An 18,117-nucleotide genomic window follows, 5' to 3' on the forward strand; every position below is an offset into this window, starting at 1 on the left:
CTCAAGATAGTGGAAAGAATATTAAATCAAGCATGGAGACAAAGTTTCTTATCAACATGCAAGACACCATACGGGAATTATGAGAGTGGAATATTTTATAGAAGACTTCAAGTGGGATTTCAGATCAAGCTAGCACATGGGATACAAATTAAGGTGGAGCTTCAACGGGTAAAGTATGGAGACTTGAACAAGGAAATATTTTATCAACTCCACTAAGCACGTGAAGGAGACAAAAATTAATGTGGGTTGTTTGGCAGATTTGGACTGCTGNTCTTATCAACATGCAAGACACCATACGGGAATTATGGGAGTGGAATATTTTATGGAAGACTTCAAGTGGGATTTCAGATCAAGCTAGCACATGGGATACAAATTAAGGTGGAGCTTCAACGGGTAAAGTATGGAGACTTGAACAAGGAAATATTTTATCAACTCCACTAAGCACGTGAAGGAGACAAAAATTAATGTGGGTTGTTTGGTAGATTTGGACTGCTGCAAAACGGTCAAATTAGCAACGGGAATATTTCTTCCCAAATATAAAACCCCAAGGCTTAGAAGAAAAAGTAGTGGATACCGAAGGGGAATACAAGCCAATGAATGCACAACACAAGAATAGAGAGGAAAAGCTCAGCTTCGAGACATAAAATTCCAGTGTGCATATTCTAAGCTTAAAAGATAAAAGAATCACTTTGATTCTTTTACTAGTCCAGCACAAACACAACAGCACCAACTTTCGAAGGGAAGTTTTGAGTAGGCAGTGAAGGATAGGTGGACGGTGCGGCCATTCGCTATCTCAAGGATTGTCAGGCAGTGAAGGATAGGTGGACGGTGCGGCCATTCGCTATCTCAAGGATTGTCAGGCAGTGAAGGATAGGAAGACGGTGCGACCATTCGCTATCTCAAGGATTGTCAGGCAGTGAAGGATAGGAAGACGGTGCGGCTATCTTCTATCTCAAGGATTGTCAGGCAGTGAAGGATAGGAAGACGGTGCGACCATTCGCTATCTCAAGGATTGTCAGGCAGTGAAGGATAGGAAAACGGTGCGGCTGTTTTCTATCTCAAGGATTGTCAAGAAGGGAAGAAGCGGGTTGCTTCTGTCCAGACTTTGTATTGGTGATAATACATAGTGGATTTGCTCCTTGGAGTGAAAGGAGAACAGTGGACGTAGGCTGCGTTGGCCGAACCACTCAAATTCCTCTCTTGCACTTTACTTTACTGTTATTATTATTATTGTGCAACTAACCCCATAACTCTTATTCACACGATCACACAATTTACAAAACACTACAATCATATTTTACGCAAGCTTGAGACTTCCGCTGCAAGGAAACCTTAATTCTTTTCAGCTCACTTTGAGTTAGAATCGAAAATTTGATAAAGTCTATTCAACCCCCCCCCCCCCCCCCCCCTTCTAGACTTTATAGCTTGCTCATCCAGGACCAACAGGTGGTATTCGAGCAAGCACGTAAATGCATGCATGGGGTGTGTATCCTGTATGCACACACATGCGTATGTGGGTGCACCCAAATGGCGGTTAAGGGGTGCAGCCAAATGGTGGTTAAGGGGTGCAACCATTTGGTAGGACCACACATGGTTGACTGAGAGGAGTCTTCCTACAGTATAAAACTCTGGACCTTAGGTCAACCTTGGTTCGCTTAAGACATCACTCCAAGACACGAAGACTTCTCTGATTTGCTCGTTTAAGTCTTATCTGTCGCATCATAGAGACAAAGGTCAATCCTTAGGTCAAGGGTATTTATTATCTATTATTTATTAATTATTATGTACTAGTCCTTCTCTAGCCTTTGGGTCAGTATTCTTAGGCTTTTGTATGCATTTTATTGGACCTCACACTCGGATAAATAATATTATTATTCTCCTTTCTCATTCGGTATCACGATACTTGGTTTATTGTGGACCCGATTCTAATAAAATCATCAATAATAATAATAATAATAATAATAATAATAATAATTTATTATTATTATTATTATTATTATTATTATTACACAAGAACATTTTAATCTTTATATCACTTCTTCCTTTTCTATTTTCAGTGATAAGCCTATTCGACCCTACCAAATAATGTAATTTGAATTCCTACTTCTTTCCTAACCAAATATCTTGTATAGAATATACATTGGATAACATTGACTTCGACCCTACCAAATAATGTAATTTGAATTCCTACTTCTTTCCTAACCAAATATCTTGTATAGAATATACATTGGATAACATTGACTTGTGATCTAATTGACAAAGGATTAGAAAAAGATAAACCTTGCTTACAATTAAGTTAAACCAAGAAAAACTAGTCCGCTTTCACTATAAATTGATAATTACCTAACTAACTTAATTAGCTTGTTGGTCGAGCTTGAGTTTCTACCCTAATGGAAGGGGTATAATGTATTTTGACACAAATTACAACAATATAATCTAACCACAAAAATTAAAACACCATTTTGACGACTTTTTTTTTGTTTTTTTCCTAATTTCTATTAGAATTTACAGTGCTCGGAGATTCATAACCAAAAAAAAAAACCAAAAAGCGTATATACAAAGTTTGAACTGAAAAACACGCACAGAAACTCCCACAAAAACCTAAACAATCAAACGCCGGCCGGCCTATTCATCCATCACCGGAAAATTAAACAACCGGCTAGGAGATGCACCTGGTGGAGTACATGATCACAGGCGAGTCCACCGTAGACATACCGTACACCCTCGGGTGATCATCGCCCTCCAATCCATACCCAATCATCGGCCGGTACTCCAGATACTCATCGTGATCGTACACAAACTCCGGCAACTCCACCTCCTTCCTCCTTAAATGCTCCCACAGGTAATCCACTCTGCTCACATACTTTATCTTCCCGCGAATTCCTCCGGTGAAGATGAATCGCCCGAAAGTGGCCAGAAACAGCCTGGACTGGAGCCCCGGATGAACGAAGTACACGGCCTCGATATTCTCCCGGACGGCGACCGGGATCGAATCGTAGATCGCTCGGAGACCGGAAATCCCCGGGAAATTCTCGCTCTTCTCCACGCCGGCGTGGAGGTACAGCACCGAGAAAGGCTGGTTCTCTAGCTCCGGGAGAATATTCTTCTCTAGATACTTCGTCACGGCGTCCACGCTCAGGTTCCTTGCTGATCAATGTCAAATTAAACTCAGAGTTATTTTTTTTTAATTTATAGGTGACATGACCGTCATCTATAAATTTAAAAATAAAATAATAAATAAAATAACAGGAAAGGGAAATTGGTATTAGCCAACGGCGATCGGAATTGATACCGGGGAAATATTTTCCGGTGACTTGGAGGATTTTACGGCCGCATTTATCCCGTCCGGCGACCTTGAAAACTTGAAATTTGTGTAGTAGTTCCGTCTCCGAAATCATTATCTCTGTAGATCAGAGGAAAGATCTAAAGGTTGAGATGAAGAGAGTAGATAAGAAGTTTGATTGTTGAGAAATTGCGAGACGGAGATATTTGAGGAGCGGAGTGAGTGTCAGCGTGGCGGATGATGGGAGGAGTGGGGCCCAGGGGTGATGTGGGACCCTTATCCGAATGTCGGATAAGGATAAAGGACGTAATTAATGATTGAGAAGATCGGAGAAAACGCCAGGGGTGGGGCCAGGGGAATATTCTGAGGGATCTTCGGTTTTGTAAGTTGTTAGTTGAACAGTTGGGTTTTGTTCTTATCTGACCCGGCCCCACTATCGGCCATCTTGGATTTCCAGAGAGGGTAATGGGCTGTTAATATTGGGCTTCATTGATTTACAAGCCCGTTATGGATTTTATTTTTTATTTTTTGGAAAACGTCCGCTATGGAATCTTAACAAAGGAAAATATGTGCATTTCTATTTTTTATTCTCACACACAAAATCTTGATGTAAACATTCAGTATTGTAAAAATGAACCTGCAATATTTCATTAATGAATCTATTTGAGATACACTATCATAATGTAGTTGCATTACAATTGTAAAAATGAACTTGCATTATTTTGAAAATGAACCTGACATAGTGGTTTAATATAATTGTATATTAATTTAAAACATTAATATAGGTGAGAAAAATAAATTTAAGTTGAAAAAGAAAAATTAACTTGATTCACCTTACAAGGGGATCATGCTCTGTAATATAACAATCTTGACGCGATATTATAAAATTTTGAGTTTCTTACGAAAATATGTTGTATACTCTTCTTCCAAAAGGTTAATCCCCAACTCCAATGCTCCCCCACACCCCGTCCCAACAGAGTATGTGAGAGAATTTAAATCACAGTAACTCCATGACTCAACAAGCAAGGCTAAATCCAACGCACAAAGAATCTATCCACTTTGAACATAATCTCCATATTGTCACTGTCAAGTTTCGAACATTTGTCTCTTCTCTCAAATATGTTGCATACTCGATAGAGTGGTAGCATGTCAAGACAAAACACTGAAACACGAAGAAAAGGGGATCAATGGTTGAACATAGTTCAAGTATAATCTCTACAGAGGGGCTGAATAAATGGTATTTTTGAAGCAACATTATTTAGATAATTTTATTATGTTTGGATAACGTTATTTGGTCCTTGTTGTAAAGCTATCTTTAAGAATTATTAAATAACTATTTGTGGCTGAAAAATATATTGAAACTAATTACAGAATTGGTTAACAAAACTAGTGTCCACTAGCTAGTTACGACATGTGGGCATATGGCTAATATAAATGTGGTTGGTGGGTTGTTAGGTTATTAGGTGTAAATTATATTTTCACTATGAACTTTGGTCCAAAAATAATATTTAGATTTTGTATATTTGATTGACACATTCTGTATTTACAGTTAACTATTTTTGTACTTTAAACAAATTGAAGGTAAATCATGTGATAATTATAGATACATAACATGATAACTATAGAATCATAAACTGTTAACTGTAAGTACAAAATATGTTAACTGCAGACACATAACATGTTAGCCAACATTTTATGTATCTAAAATTTAATAACTTTTGTATACGTAGTGACATAATTTTTTTGAATTAGAGTTTACAATGCAGTATAAATGGTTAATGGTATAACAACTGGTTATTAGGTCTTATTTAAATCAAAGTATTTAAAATACAAAGTATATTTTCTCTTTCGAGAATGCATCATAGCAAATATTTATATACATTTATTTTTGTTTTTTGGGGGAAAATTAGAATCTAGTACTGGGACAAAATGACAAATAAGCTGACTCTGAAGATTAACAACACACCACTACCCATCCTCCAATCCACGCTCTCTGTCTCTAATTAAGAATAGCTTAAAAGAAGTATACAAAGTGATGAACTACTTTACCTGGGTGAAAAAAAACAGGGAATTCCCCTCATTGACTATAGGAATTCTCTCCATGAATAAAGGTCAGTTTGCTACACTAGATTCATCATATTGGAATCCTGACACCTTAGCCAGCTCGGAGAGCTCCTGATCTCCATTTAGAACCTGCAAGAAAATATCACTTTGCATAAACCAAACATCTGAAAAATTTGATGCACCTCAAACCGGAAGTTGAAAAAAATGCAATCTCAAAAAGGGTGAATGGCTACGGGCTACTACAAATGTCTTTGGGGTTAGCATAGCATCTAGACAATTATGAAAAGATTTCCTTTACAGGAGTGCTTTGGACAAGAGCAGTAATTTCGGATGAGAGATCAAAATCAGAAAGGAAATTTGAAAAATATAACAAAGGGATAAAAAGAATAACAATCCACTGTGTAAGAATTGTATGGCAAAAGGGGGAGCTTGTTCACCTGTCCATTGATCACCCACATTGGGAACCCTTCGATCTTAACAAGCGCACATTCCAAAGCCATATTAGTGTCTTTCTTGAACCCATTAGGAAAGCATTCCACATAGTTCAATAACTCTGCTGCTTCTTGCCCAAACATCTATATAGTAAAGGATGCAACAATTGGAGAATTCAGTATGCAGTGAAGCTTCATTAAGCAAGTAAACAGAGTATATGAGAATTTTAGCAGAGGCTTCTCTTTTCTAAAAATTTCATCATCTACAAGAGTAGCATTAGTCTTTAGAAGAAGTTCGTGAACTTTGCTTATATTAACAATTTTTGCTATTTTGAAAAGCATTCCTCTATAGTCTAAACTATATTCAAGAGTTCATGGCAAGGATCCAACCCATTAAAGATCCTCTCTACTATTCAAATCTATACTTAATTACAGATTAACAGGCACAAATTAAAGAATATTCAAGTTAGTGCAGGAAAATTAATTCATGGGTGTAAATGGTGTAATTGATTTTCATGAACAATAAGCTGATTAATGATTTAATGATGTTCAAGATGTTTCCAAAGGTGGAAAAACACACCTCTAAATTGCAACTGTCTGAATAAAATAGGGGAAATTTATTTTAGGGAAATAACATTTTAGTCTCTCAATTATAAGGGTATACTAAAGTACTAAACCCAGTCCCTTAGTTGTTAGGGCCTCCACTTTTGATTCCCAAGTTGAAACTAAAGTGGTGCTTCTGGTTCCCTAGGCGAATAATATTTAATAGAGTTAAAGTGAAGGGACAACATCAGTGGCTAGTAGAAGATTATGTTTTCACTGAGCTTCTTTGATATCTGGATCAAAAGTGGAGGCTCTAACAATTAAAGGAAAGGAATGAATCCAATATACCCACATAACTGAAAACTGAAGGATGTCTTCCTGTCTCAACTAAAAGCCAAAGTTGATAGTTAGACTGCACATTTATATTTATATATTATATATATGCTCAACATGCCCCCTCAAGTGTGCAAGCTAGTTACTTTTTGACGGGCTCCAAGCAACACATGGACCATAATCTCTTTTTTATCGAGTGACACGGAGATGACACCAAATTGTAAGATGTGTTCCATCTCAACTAAATCCTAAATTGATGGTTAGACTACACAGTTATGTTTATATATTATATGCTCAACACTTAGGAATCAAAGGTGATATTTTATCATTATTTTGCAGGAAAAAAAAAACAAACAAAAACAGAACAAAACAAAAAAAAGAAGTAAATTAGAGTGAAGGATAGAAGAATATGACTGCCTTCCTCTGGAAGTCAGAAATAAAACAAATATACTAAAAAGAGAAGATTTTAAGTTCAAATAGTTTTTTTGTTCAAGAAACATTTGAATGCCAGGGAACTGTTTATTTTCACTTTAATTATCAAGAAATAATGAAAACTCCCTTATCTGTGTTTGATAAACTATCTGAACAGCAAGACCAACTTGCAATACAAGACAAAGTCAAAGTTTGGCTCAGTTGTTATTTCAAACTCAAGTGCACAGAAAAGCATGTTCAAAGTTTCATATGTTTATACTTTAGCTTGACGGAAGTGCTTTTGCCAGTCTCAAGCTATTGAGACCACCAAGAACCGAAGTTGAGTGTTCATTAGTCAGTAGTCACAAAAGCAAGAAGAAATCAAGTTTCAAGAATAACTCGACTCTATTTATGTATTAGTGCCTTCATATCTATTATGATTAGGTTTTATATGGTTCCATTTCATTATTAACTATGCACAGCGGTTAAAATGTATATTACCTGTTTCTGATATTGACAATGTGAACACCAGAAAGCCCCATACATTTTTGCTCCTATTGAACTTAGATGCTTGGCTAAAGAAATAGCATAAGGAGTTGAATGTGTTGTGATCTCAGTGGCAAAGTATGGCAGCTCAGTCACCTCAGAACTGTATTTAAAAAAAAAAAAATAGAAAATGGAATTAATAGACACTTACGACATGTTTCAAGTCATTTCAAACCTTATGCAACAAAGTTGTGAATACCCAGCAAGTTTTAACTGATATTTCATGGAATCTATTAAATCCAATACCAATTGACATGTAAAAATTGGAATTGAAGACCGATGACCACAGTGCAACACTGCAACCATAGCCACCCCAACTAGCATCTGAGTTAATTTATAAAGATGTTAGATTTAAAGGAGGAGATAGTACTGAACACTTTCTGCACTATCATCCCATCTCACCAAGCTCATACCTTGGTTGGATAATGTAACATAAAAGGAACATGAACACTGAGTTCAAGGATTAAAACAAAGAAAATATTCTTTCCCAATTTGTCCTTGTGTAAGCATTTCACAAAAGGTTATCCTACATTGTCATAAGGCCTACCAACCTTGTGGGCTGAGAAGCATTATATGAATTGTTTAAGGCAGCAACCACCAAGAGCACTACAGATAGCTGTAAAACCAGTTCTTTTTTCACCTCCTCTAATCCCAAACCCTGTAACATAAGCCCAAAATCCTTCTCAGAGATGTAGCACAGAGCAGTTAATCAAATAAACCATAATATCCATGTTAAGAATAGGACCTTTACAGTGGTGAAGAACAAACTGAAGGATAAGACAGCAGATATTAAACAATATAAACACCACTCCCCGGGGAATCTCGTACTTAGGATGTACAAAAAGTATGCACTAGCAGCAGCCATAGAAGTAGTTGTGCCAAGTAAAACAAATCTCCCGCTAGCCTCTTCAATTTCAAGTGGCAACTGTTTTCTGCCTAATTGCAGCCCAAGTGCTGCAACTACTCCATACGCAACCATACCAATCAATGGAAGCGGAACTCCTGCCACATCAGAGGGATGAACAGTTGAACACTGAAGTTCATTTACTAATATATTCTCTAGCAGTATTGAATAACATAATATCATTTCCATTTCGAGATTACAGAGTATGAAACGGCGCAATTCACTAGGGGCAGAGCATTCACGAAATGAGAACAGAAATTAAGAGTAGCAATAATCAAGGAAATAAAAATATCATAGGTCACATCGATATGCATCAAGAGATTACCAAAAACAACTGAATAGCTGCTGTTAAGGATATCGCCGCAGCTGCCACCACTAACGGGGCAAAAGGCATCAGACTCCGTGAGTTTGAGGTAAGTCAAGTACGAAGTTTCCAGGAATCCGATGCCTCCTAGGGCTGCACACCAACTGTATGCTGAAATGCTCGAACCACTGCTAGTAGAAGGAGACGACAACTCCTCCGTCTTGGATTCTTTCTCCGCGTCTGTAACTTGCTCCGACGAGCAGTGCACTCGAAGCATCAGCAATTGCCGATCGCGACCGCTCTTCATCAAGCAACAAAAAAAATTGTTAATACTTTTTACAAACCAGTATATACTCAGGTGCGCGTTTGGAGGGATACCTTGAGTTGTAAGGGAAGAGATTGTGAATTGGAACGAGAGGAGAAGAGAAGAGATGAGTGGTTGAATAGCGGGGAAGACGAGACGCCGATGAGATTCGCCATCAGCTCCTCCGTCGAGCGGTGGCGGGGTGGTTTGACTAGATTTATGGCGGTGGAAGACCGGAACTTCACTGATCTGCTGAACTTAACCACTCACAACTGTAGGCGTGTAGCATTGTGATTTTTTAAAATTATTTAATTATATTCTTTAATAATTAGACTGAATTACATTATTAAAACACAAAAGAGTTAATGTCGCAACTCAAGGCTCAATTTCATTACCTCTTTAATTTAATTATTATTACATTATAGTGTATGTTAATACATAATTAATATTCACACATGTTACATGTGTAATAAAAAACCAGGGGTCTACCTCCTAAATGGTCCTTTAAAGTCTTAAAGAATTAAAGTAATAACCTTGATGGATAATAATGCAGCTCTATTCAACAAAGGGTGATCGCATAAGAATGGGGATATATAATTGACAATCATACTGATATTTAATTTCACATCAAGTAGGATATAAATAAAATTATTTATAAAATTATTTTCAACCACTGACAAGAAAAAAAAAAAGTTGAATACATTTAGGATGCAACACATGGCATCTATATGGGTGTATACATGCAATACACTCACATTATAAGTTGATTATTACCTTTAAAAAAAAATCTCTACAAGTGGCACCCGGTGTCCCGATTTACACTCACACATGGATGATGGGAGTGGATTCAAGCCTCAGTAAAGGCAACTGTTGACTCTTTGTGCTTCAGTAGGTTGAGAAAGTAGCTATGAACAGATACTACTTTAAGAAAGTAGCTATAAACAGATATTAAATTGTAACAGAGTCAATAGTATTAAAAAAAAAATCTCTACAAATGTATTGGAATCGTACATTGTGTATACAAACCTCTGATATAAACAGATGATGAATTAGTTCAAAAAAAAAAAAAAGAGGTCAGTCAAGGCCACATAGTTGGGTCGGCCCAAAGCACATTGAGTCAGTCCAAACTTGTTCAAATGATCCGTTTCAGGAAAAAATTGGTTCATCAAAGTTGTTATAGCATTATACAGAGGCATCTTAAAGATGCAAAGACACAGTTCAGTACTTGGCAATTCACCAAGGTTTGTTTAAGTGTTATATTTGTTAAACATGTATAAATAACTAATCACACTTTAATTTGTAATGTTTAGACAACTCACTGGGCACTTAATCATCTTGTACTAAACTAAGAAAAAAGTTAAAATAATTATATATAAAAAAAAGTTAAAAAGCTTCAATTCTTTGCAATTGCTCCATGCATTCATCATACTTTCATGTCGTATTATTCTTAATTTTCTTAACTATTTGATATTTGCTCACATGAATACCATAAAAATAAAGTAGAAAAATTAAAACAAAATATCTTGTAATTAAAATCATAACTATATATAAGTTTGCCCAAAATAAATAATAATAATAATAATGTAAACCACACAAATATGCAATGAAGGGCAGCCTCATGGCCTCAACAAAAATCTAGATATCAAAGACCAAAAGTCATTAGAAGAACAAAAAATGTACAAAAAATAATAATAATAACAAATGTTAAATTGTAAAAATATAGTCTAAGACTAAATTTGAAATTGTCACCGAAACAAATGAATTCTGCTAAAATTAACTCTATTAAAAACTTTAAAAAAAAAAAAGATATATGAGACTAGATTTAAGGAAAATAGTAGATATAGTAGTGTATGAAGAGTTAAGTAGTTTGTAGTTTGATAACATCACTATTATCATTATAAATAGAAATTCAGAACATATTAATTAGAACAGTTATAATAACGTTAGATTGTAGTAATAAAAATAAAAGTAGTGCATGAGTACATATTTACCAAACACATAGAAAAGCGTGCTTGTGGATATGAATTGGCGATAACATGATATAGTGATGAGTCACCACCCACGCAAGAATTCAACCTCCAATGCACCTTCATTTCCTATTTTAGATCATATATTACCAAAAATCCATTAATCACTCTTTGCGTGTCATCCTATCCACAACCCAGAGATCCCGCAACCGTTACACTCGTCTCTATCCATAAATATCCCCCGCCCAATTCCCATTTCATCTCTCCCACACATTCCAGAAAGTGATCTCTCCCTTCCTAAGCGACACACATGTTCCACTATTATCAGTCACAGTAGTCTTACAAACACCACAACAACGTACAAGTCCAAAAACCAATCAACCTAGCTAAGATCATCGTATTCATCTGAACTGAAGCAATGATGAAGGCTCTCTCACTTCCCTCCACCTCCTCACTCCTCCCTGATCAAACAATCATATCAAACTCTACTCGCAGGTTCATACGATAATGTTTTCCTAGCTTCTTGTTGAATTGAAGCACGTGCTCTATTTCAACTAAAAATTTAAATTGATAGTTGAATTTCACATTTATGTTTATATATTATATGCTTAAGGGAGGCTTCAACTAATAATATGAAGCTTATGCACAGATGTAGAGTTGTTCCGATGATGGCGAGATCTCAATTTCGGGTACCCCAGAGAAGAAACTTGGGTGGTACCTACAAAACTCCCAACTTCAGGTATACTTTTTAGATCCTGTCAGCTAAATAACTGTTTAGCTGATTGAGTTAAAGGGTATAACTAATTGATAACATTAGCGACTATAGAAAGATGTTAGCTAAATTAACAGTTAGCTGATAACTGTTTGGTATATTTTCTTTCTTCAAAAAGCTTATTAAAAAAGTTGCAAAAACTGATTAACCAAACACTTACATTGATTTTTTAACTAAGTTAAACAAAAATTAGTTGATAAGCTAACTATTTTACCAAATAGAGTCATACTCTCTCCAAAGTTCCATGTATGATATAGTATAGGGCTCTTTATATTAGAAATCGATCTTTTTAAGTTAGTGCGGATATGAATTATATTCCTCAACTCTAAAGATTGACGGAAGACTGTTTGGGTGATTCATGATTTACTTTTTTCGTTATTGGGTTCTTGGATTCTGAGAGTTGTTAGTTTGGAGTCATTTTTAAGGTTAAAAACGTCATTCAAACCTTAAAATGAACATTATATTGCAGTTGGATGGCAGCAGTTGGAGAGAAGGTGGAGTCCACAACTATGCCAGCTTCTGTGCCGGTCCGAGTGGCACATGAGCTTCTCCAGGCTGGCCACCGTTACTTAGATGTCAGGTGCTTCATTAATTTCTGCTAATAATTAATTAATCCATTTTAATTTCAAGATTATTAACTACTTATTTATATGCTAATTAATTAAGTGGTTGTGTATTGATATGTACGTGTGTAGGACTCCCGAAGAGTTTATGGCTGGTCACGCTACCGGAGCCATAAACATTCCTTACATGTTCAAAGTTGGATCAGGTTTATACACTAATACATAGTTTATATATCATTATAAGTTGGGTCTATTTAAGAAGTAATTAATGTTTTTACTTTGGGTAATTCCTACCTATAATTATGGTTGCAGGCATGTCAAAGAACCCCAGGTTTTTAGAGGAAGTGCTGGAACATTTTGGAAAGGATGATGAAATTATTGTTGTAAGTTTTGCCCGACACAAAGACTTTATTTGGTAGAACTTATTTTAGAGTACAGTTTATATATAGCTTATTTTAAATTACAAATAAATTATAAGTCTGTTATACCAAACAGAGCCAAGTAATACAGAATCAGCTATGAACGAAAAGTACTAAATAATTGGTATGAATTTCACTTTCAGGGGTGCCAATTAGGCAAGAGATCACTTATGGCTGCAATTGATCTTGTTTCTGCAGTAAGTCTTTTGAATCAAATTATTTACTCTCCCCAATTAATGAGGTGATTAAGATTCAAAAGTTAACTGATTAACAATTGCAGGGTTTTACTGGAATCACTGACATATCAGGTGGATATGCTGCCTGGACACAGAATGGGCTTCCTACAGAGTCATGAAGAGATTAAAATGAAGCATTTTATCTGAATCTCTTCCCCTAATCATCAATAATAAATTAAACCTACTGTAAATACAAGCTAAATATGGCTCTGTAAATTTTCTTTTTTTAACTGTCAAGTGGCTGGATGAAATAGTTTATATATTCAGCTTGCCTGGCTTTAATTTACTTTGCTTTCAAGTTGGGTAAATGGGCATGGTTGCACTTATTGGCATATGCCCATGTCTTCAAATATGATTATTCAAGTTATATGTATTATGGTTATGTTGTACCAAGTGTCAAGATATGTATACTCCATCAAATTACTATTAAGTAAGAGAATTATTAATTTTAATTCAATTTAGTGAAGGCATTAGAATATCAGCAACATGTGGGAATTCGAATCTTGATAGAATTCGAATCTTGATAGAACGGTTCATGATTTACCTTTTTCGATGACTCTTGAGTGAAAATTCTAGAGTTTAAAATTAGTCAAGCCTCGCAACAAATGGCCTTTAGATGTATATGCTTCCAATTCACACATCCTAGCTAGAAATCATCCCACCACGTTCTCTGCGGCATTTCAACAAACATGTCAGGGCCTTATTCTGCTTATATACATACAACAACTCCCTTGTGCATATGACTACGCCAAATCCAATCTAATAGGCATAGCAATAGCCATTGTTGATCTGCGAGCTGAGAATTAATGAGGTTGCCTCGGAAAAACTGGTTCGCCATTGTCCGGCGAAAATTCCGCCGATCGCCACCATGTCATGAGACCGTAACCATACTTCGTAACGACGCCTCCGGCGAGAGCTTCAGCGCCGCCGCTAGCTATTCTCAATTTCTATCCAAGGAAGACATCGCCGCCATCACCATTCAAGCTCATTTTAGATCCCATCTTGTACTACCTCTCTCTATGCTTTACCTATATAGCTTAATTAATTAATCTGTCGTTGAAGTTATTTTGCTAATTAACGAGCTGTGTTTTCGGTTTTTTGTCGTTGAAGGCAAGGCGGGCGTTTAGGGCTCTGCGAAGCCTGGTGAAGCTGCAGGCGGTGGCGCGTGGAGTGTGCGTGAGAAGACAGGCGCGTATAGCCCTGCATTGCATGCACGCACTCGCGCGGTTGCAGGTCACAGTTCGAGCTCGCCAGCTCCTCACCAGCTGCGAATTGAAGCCGAAGCCTCATGAATCATGATCTCAAAGGATAACTCATCATCTAACACCAGATTATCCACGTGTGCAGTGTGTCTCCTTTTATTTTTAATTTGTCTCATTATTAATTTTGTATATTTTGTTACCATATATTGATATCAAAAAGTATAATGTGTGAAACAAATTTTAGAATAACTCAAATACACTAGTCATGAATTTGGGATTTATTGCATATTTTTATGTATCCTATATTATTCATCTTTAATCGTTATATAGTGGGCCATGGTGATACGCCACAAATATGTATATGACCAAATGAACATGTAATAGAATTAAAATGATACTCTGTACTTCACTACTGTTACTATAATAAATTTATTGTGTGTATAAAATGAAATTGCATAACAGAATTTATACATATATGTTTATTGTCAAGGAATATGTTTTGAAATTAAAATGATACTTTAGTGTTGTTATAGCCTATAATGAGCATATTGTATGTATCAAATGAAAATGGATAGCAGATATATGAAGTTTAATTAAAATAATACTTCAGCGTTATTATAATAAAACTAGATTATGTGAAAAAAAAAAATTAAAACTAAATTGACTATGATCCACTAAATAGAGATAAAACTAGATTATGTCCAAGGCTCCAAGCTACTACATAGAATATGATCCATAGTAAAATTTGCATATTTTCCTTTACTTGAACAATAATATTTTTCACTGTTTCACACACACACACACAAAAAGGAGTAAAAAGTAACTCTACATTTATTTTCTAAAATCATTTTTTTTACTTTATATAGAATTATTTTTTAACATTTAATTATAACACTAGTTAATTAATCAAGTTAATAAGTAGTGAATAAAGTATTGAGATGAAAGATGACAGCAATTTTTCCTTCAAAGGTCTGATGTAAATGTCAAAAATGACAGTGAGAAATGAATGGGATGACAGGCTAAGCTGAAATACATTTGCTATTTGGAGAAAAAGACATAACTGCACACGTTAAGCATTAACTATCTCTATTTATTTCTCTCCAAAAAAACTATCTCTATTTATTAAGACTGCCCAACCAGCAAACTACTTATTAATTAAAAAAAAAAAGTGATTTTTTTATATCAAACTTTATATTATTTGTCTTTTTAACAAATATACCATAAATATTAAACTCCAGTAACAGATTTTTCTATCATATAAAAAATAAGAACTCTCATTTTCTAGCAAACTAAAATGTACAAGTGAGTATATTTATGTTATATTTGAGAGGTAAATAAATCATTTTTAAAACATGGACAAAAAGAAGAAGAAGAAAAAAATGCAATGCAATAACGCACCCAGTAGGCACGTGGAGTTCATGCACCTGACTGGGTGCTCCTGGTGTGCCTCACGCGCATCAAGGAGAGTCTTTGTTTTCTGGTGGGTCCAACGCACTCAGCGGGCACTTGGAGTCTACGCGCTTGACTGAGGGCTCTTGATGCGCCGCACCAACGAGAGTCTTTATTTTCTTGTGGGGTCCACAATTCCTGCAAAAATCAAGGTTTTTGAACAATGTTTCTCCTCTCTTCTCCCGTCCACATAAGCATTGCCTCCTCAAAAATCAGTATTGTGGTTGCCCTAACAAACCATACAATACAAATCCACAGTAGTATTATGAAAGAAGTAAAAGCTAAGACTCGAGTCTCCAGCCAACTTCCATGGGAAAGCTTGGAAACCCTAGCCCTAGCTAGCTAGCTAGGTAGATGAAAGAGATGATGAGAGTAGAGTACTCACAGTGGGTTACGTTGACAGAAGAAGAAAGCATCATAATATCAGAGCTGAGTGATGAATGAAAAAGAACTGAGATATTGGCACGGCTCAATCAGACCTAACATATATATATATATATATATATATATATATAAATCCTCATGACTATATGTATATATATACATATAGACAAGAGGTTGAATAATATAGAGTCTGAGTGAACCGGGCCAATACCAGAGTTACCATTTCACATAGAACAAATATATAAGATCTCTAAACTTATTACTCTCATCATATTATCATATATCTACACATAAAACCCAAACACAACCCTTCACCTTTTGCTCTTCTTCGTCACTATAATGATTACAATGAGTACAGAAAATCAGGAAGCCATGAAGAGAGAGAGAGAGAGAGAGAAGGGTAGGGCAGAGAGGTAGAGGAAAGGCAGTAAGGATGGAGAGGGTTGAGAATGTCAGGAGGGAATTATATTCAAGTTGGAGAAGGGTAAGAATGTAAGATTAAATATTTAGTGTGGTAGCACGTAATATGATAGCTATAGGTACAAAAACTGTCGGTACAGAATGTGTCAAGATACATAATCTGAAAGTTTTTTTAGACCAGTGTCAACCATGCAAGGTAGACCCTAGTCCATGGTATAATTTGCCGTTATAGAATCGAACTCTGATAATGGAGGCCTTGATTCTTTAGGTTAAAAGTAGATTTAGTATAAAACAAATACTATATTGTAAAGAATCACGAGTGTTTCAAACAAAATTTAGAGAACTTTTTTGCCAATCACATTATATTCTATTAATATAAGTTTCAAAATAATGGTGATTTAAAAAAAAAAAAAAAAAAAAAAAAAAAAAAAAACTAACCTAAGTTTTCAGACCCATGAGAAGATAAATAAAGTCAATACAGTTTCAAAGTTCAACATCAAATTGTATACTTTTTCGCATAAAAGCGATAAACTCGAACCCAAACTTTCAATATTCATGGGAGGAAACGAACCTCAATGTTACAGTGGGAAACAAGTTAAACTTTTATGTAACATGATAATTATTTAAAATTTAAAAATTTATAATTTGATATCTAGTTCTTTTAATTTTGTTACAATGATATTTATTTATATTATACGATTTTGAAAATTCTGATTCAATCTACCTCTATCAAGTTTGTTATTAGTTGACATACAAAGTATTTGAGCAATTATACTCCGTCATCCCCATTATTGTCACGAGTCGGTCTATTTTTTTTTTTTTTAAAAAAAATCAAACATTTGTGCGTTATAAAAAAAATGGTATTCATTATTCAAATAAAAAAAATTATTGTTAAAATTATCAAATATAAAATAAATAATTTCAAAGCTCGTTCATATTTGAATATAAAATACGTACTATTTTCCCTACAAATTTTACTCTTAATATCCCCTCATGATAGAGCTTATAATCATTGCATATAATGAATTGACTAACTCATATACTTTTAATTAAATACTAAAGTAAAACCAATTAGATAGTGTCACATCATAAGAAAAAAATAATAAGTAAAATTCCTCCATTGTTTGGTGGATTTTTTATTTCTAAAAAATATTTTATTGATGGTTTTATTGAACTAGGTCCATCAAATCAATATAATTGATAATTAGGGGTAATTTAGGCAACAAGTACAAGAATTAATAAATCGGATCTACAAAATTAGAAACATGCACTTTTTAGAGTGGCTCTACAGATAGAACCAATGATGGCTTAATTGGATTAGACTCATCATGAAACTAGGTTGTCAAGGTCATTTTAGGCAATGAGTACAATAACTAATAAATTGGAAGTTGGGCAATTGGTGCCCTCTCAGTCCGTGATAAATAATATATTAATATACAATCCAAACCCAATAGCGGCTATTACAACTTCTAGACATGCACAAAGGAAGGAAGAAAAGTGACTAGGAAAGTCAAATGTCTTGTTAGAAGATGATGATGTCTTGCTAAGGAATATGATCTCCCCCCCCCCCCCCCCCCCCCCC

General features: G+C 35.2%; 4 protein-coding genes across 5 annotated transcripts; 2 read left to right on the forward strand and 2 right to left on the reverse strand.

Moving 5' to 3' along the window:
- Window positions 1-2,383: 2,383 nt before the first annotated feature.
- On the reverse strand, window positions 2,384-3,468 carry LOC116019800 (rho GTPase-activating protein 1-like). Its single transcript, XM_031260134.1, has 2 exons — window positions 3,293-3,468; window positions 2,384-3,147 (listed from the first exon to the last, which is right to left on the reverse strand). Exons 1-2 carry the CDS (start codon window positions 3,396-3,398, stop codon window positions 2,660-2,662), a joined length of 594 nt encoding a protein of 197 aa, XP_031115994.1. The 5' UTR covers window positions 3,399-3,468; the 3' UTR covers window positions 2,384-2,659.
- Window positions 3,469-4,312: 844 nt separating this feature from the next.
- On the reverse strand, window positions 4,313-9,393 carry LOC116019799 (thiol-disulfide oxidoreductase LTO1). Of its 2 annotated transcripts, XR_004098764.1 has the most exons (8): window positions 9,198-9,393; window positions 8,841-9,120; window positions 8,357-8,613; window positions 8,163-8,269; window positions 7,567-7,714; window positions 5,785-5,922; window positions 5,333-5,476; window positions 4,313-4,445 (listed from the first exon to the last, which is right to left on the reverse strand). XR_004098764.1 is itself a non-coding variant. In XM_031260132.1 (7 exons), the coding sequence occupies exons 1-7, from the start codon at window positions 9,297-9,299 to the stop codon at window positions 5,396-5,398; spliced, it is 1,113 nt and encodes a 370-aa protein (XP_031115992.1). In that variant the 5' UTR covers window positions 9,300-9,393; the 3' UTR covers window positions 5,063-5,395. The 2 variants fall into 2 exon arrangements, 1 of the variants encoding a protein (XP_031115992.1); XM_031260132.1 differs by lacking the exon at window positions 4,313-4,445 and having other exon boundaries at window positions 5,063-5,476.
- Window positions 9,394-11,323: 1,930 nt separating this feature from the next.
- LOC116020064 (thiosulfate sulfurtransferase 16, chloroplastic-like) lies at window positions 11,324-13,473 on the forward strand. The gene is made up of 7 exons (XM_031260527.1): window positions 11,324-11,585; window positions 11,740-11,829; window positions 12,332-12,442; window positions 12,558-12,631; window positions 12,738-12,808; window positions 12,988-13,041; window positions 13,125-13,473. Exons 1-7 carry the CDS (start codon window positions 11,509-11,511, stop codon window positions 13,197-13,199), a joined length of 552 nt encoding a protein of 183 aa, XP_031116387.1. The 5' UTR covers window positions 11,324-11,508; the 3' UTR covers window positions 13,200-13,473.
- A 148-nt stretch (window positions 13,474-13,621) lies between these two features.
- On the forward strand, window positions 13,622-14,686 carry LOC116020065 (protein IQ-DOMAIN 31). The gene is made up of 2 exons (XM_031260528.1): window positions 13,622-14,084; window positions 14,191-14,686. The coding sequence occupies exons 1-2, from the start codon at window positions 13,887-13,889 to the stop codon at window positions 14,377-14,379; spliced, it is 387 nt and encodes a 128-aa protein (XP_031116388.1). The 5' UTR covers window positions 13,622-13,886; the 3' UTR covers window positions 14,380-14,686.
- The last annotated feature ends 3,431 nt before the right edge of the window (window positions 14,687-18,117 follow it).

The sequence above is a fragment of the Ipomoea triloba genome, chromosome 5 (assembly GCF_003576645.1).
Source record: "Ipomoea triloba cultivar NCNSP0323 chromosome 5, ASM357664v1".
NCBI classification, from domain to species: Eukaryota; Viridiplantae; Streptophyta; class Magnoliopsida; order Solanales; family Convolvulaceae; genus Ipomoea; species Ipomoea triloba.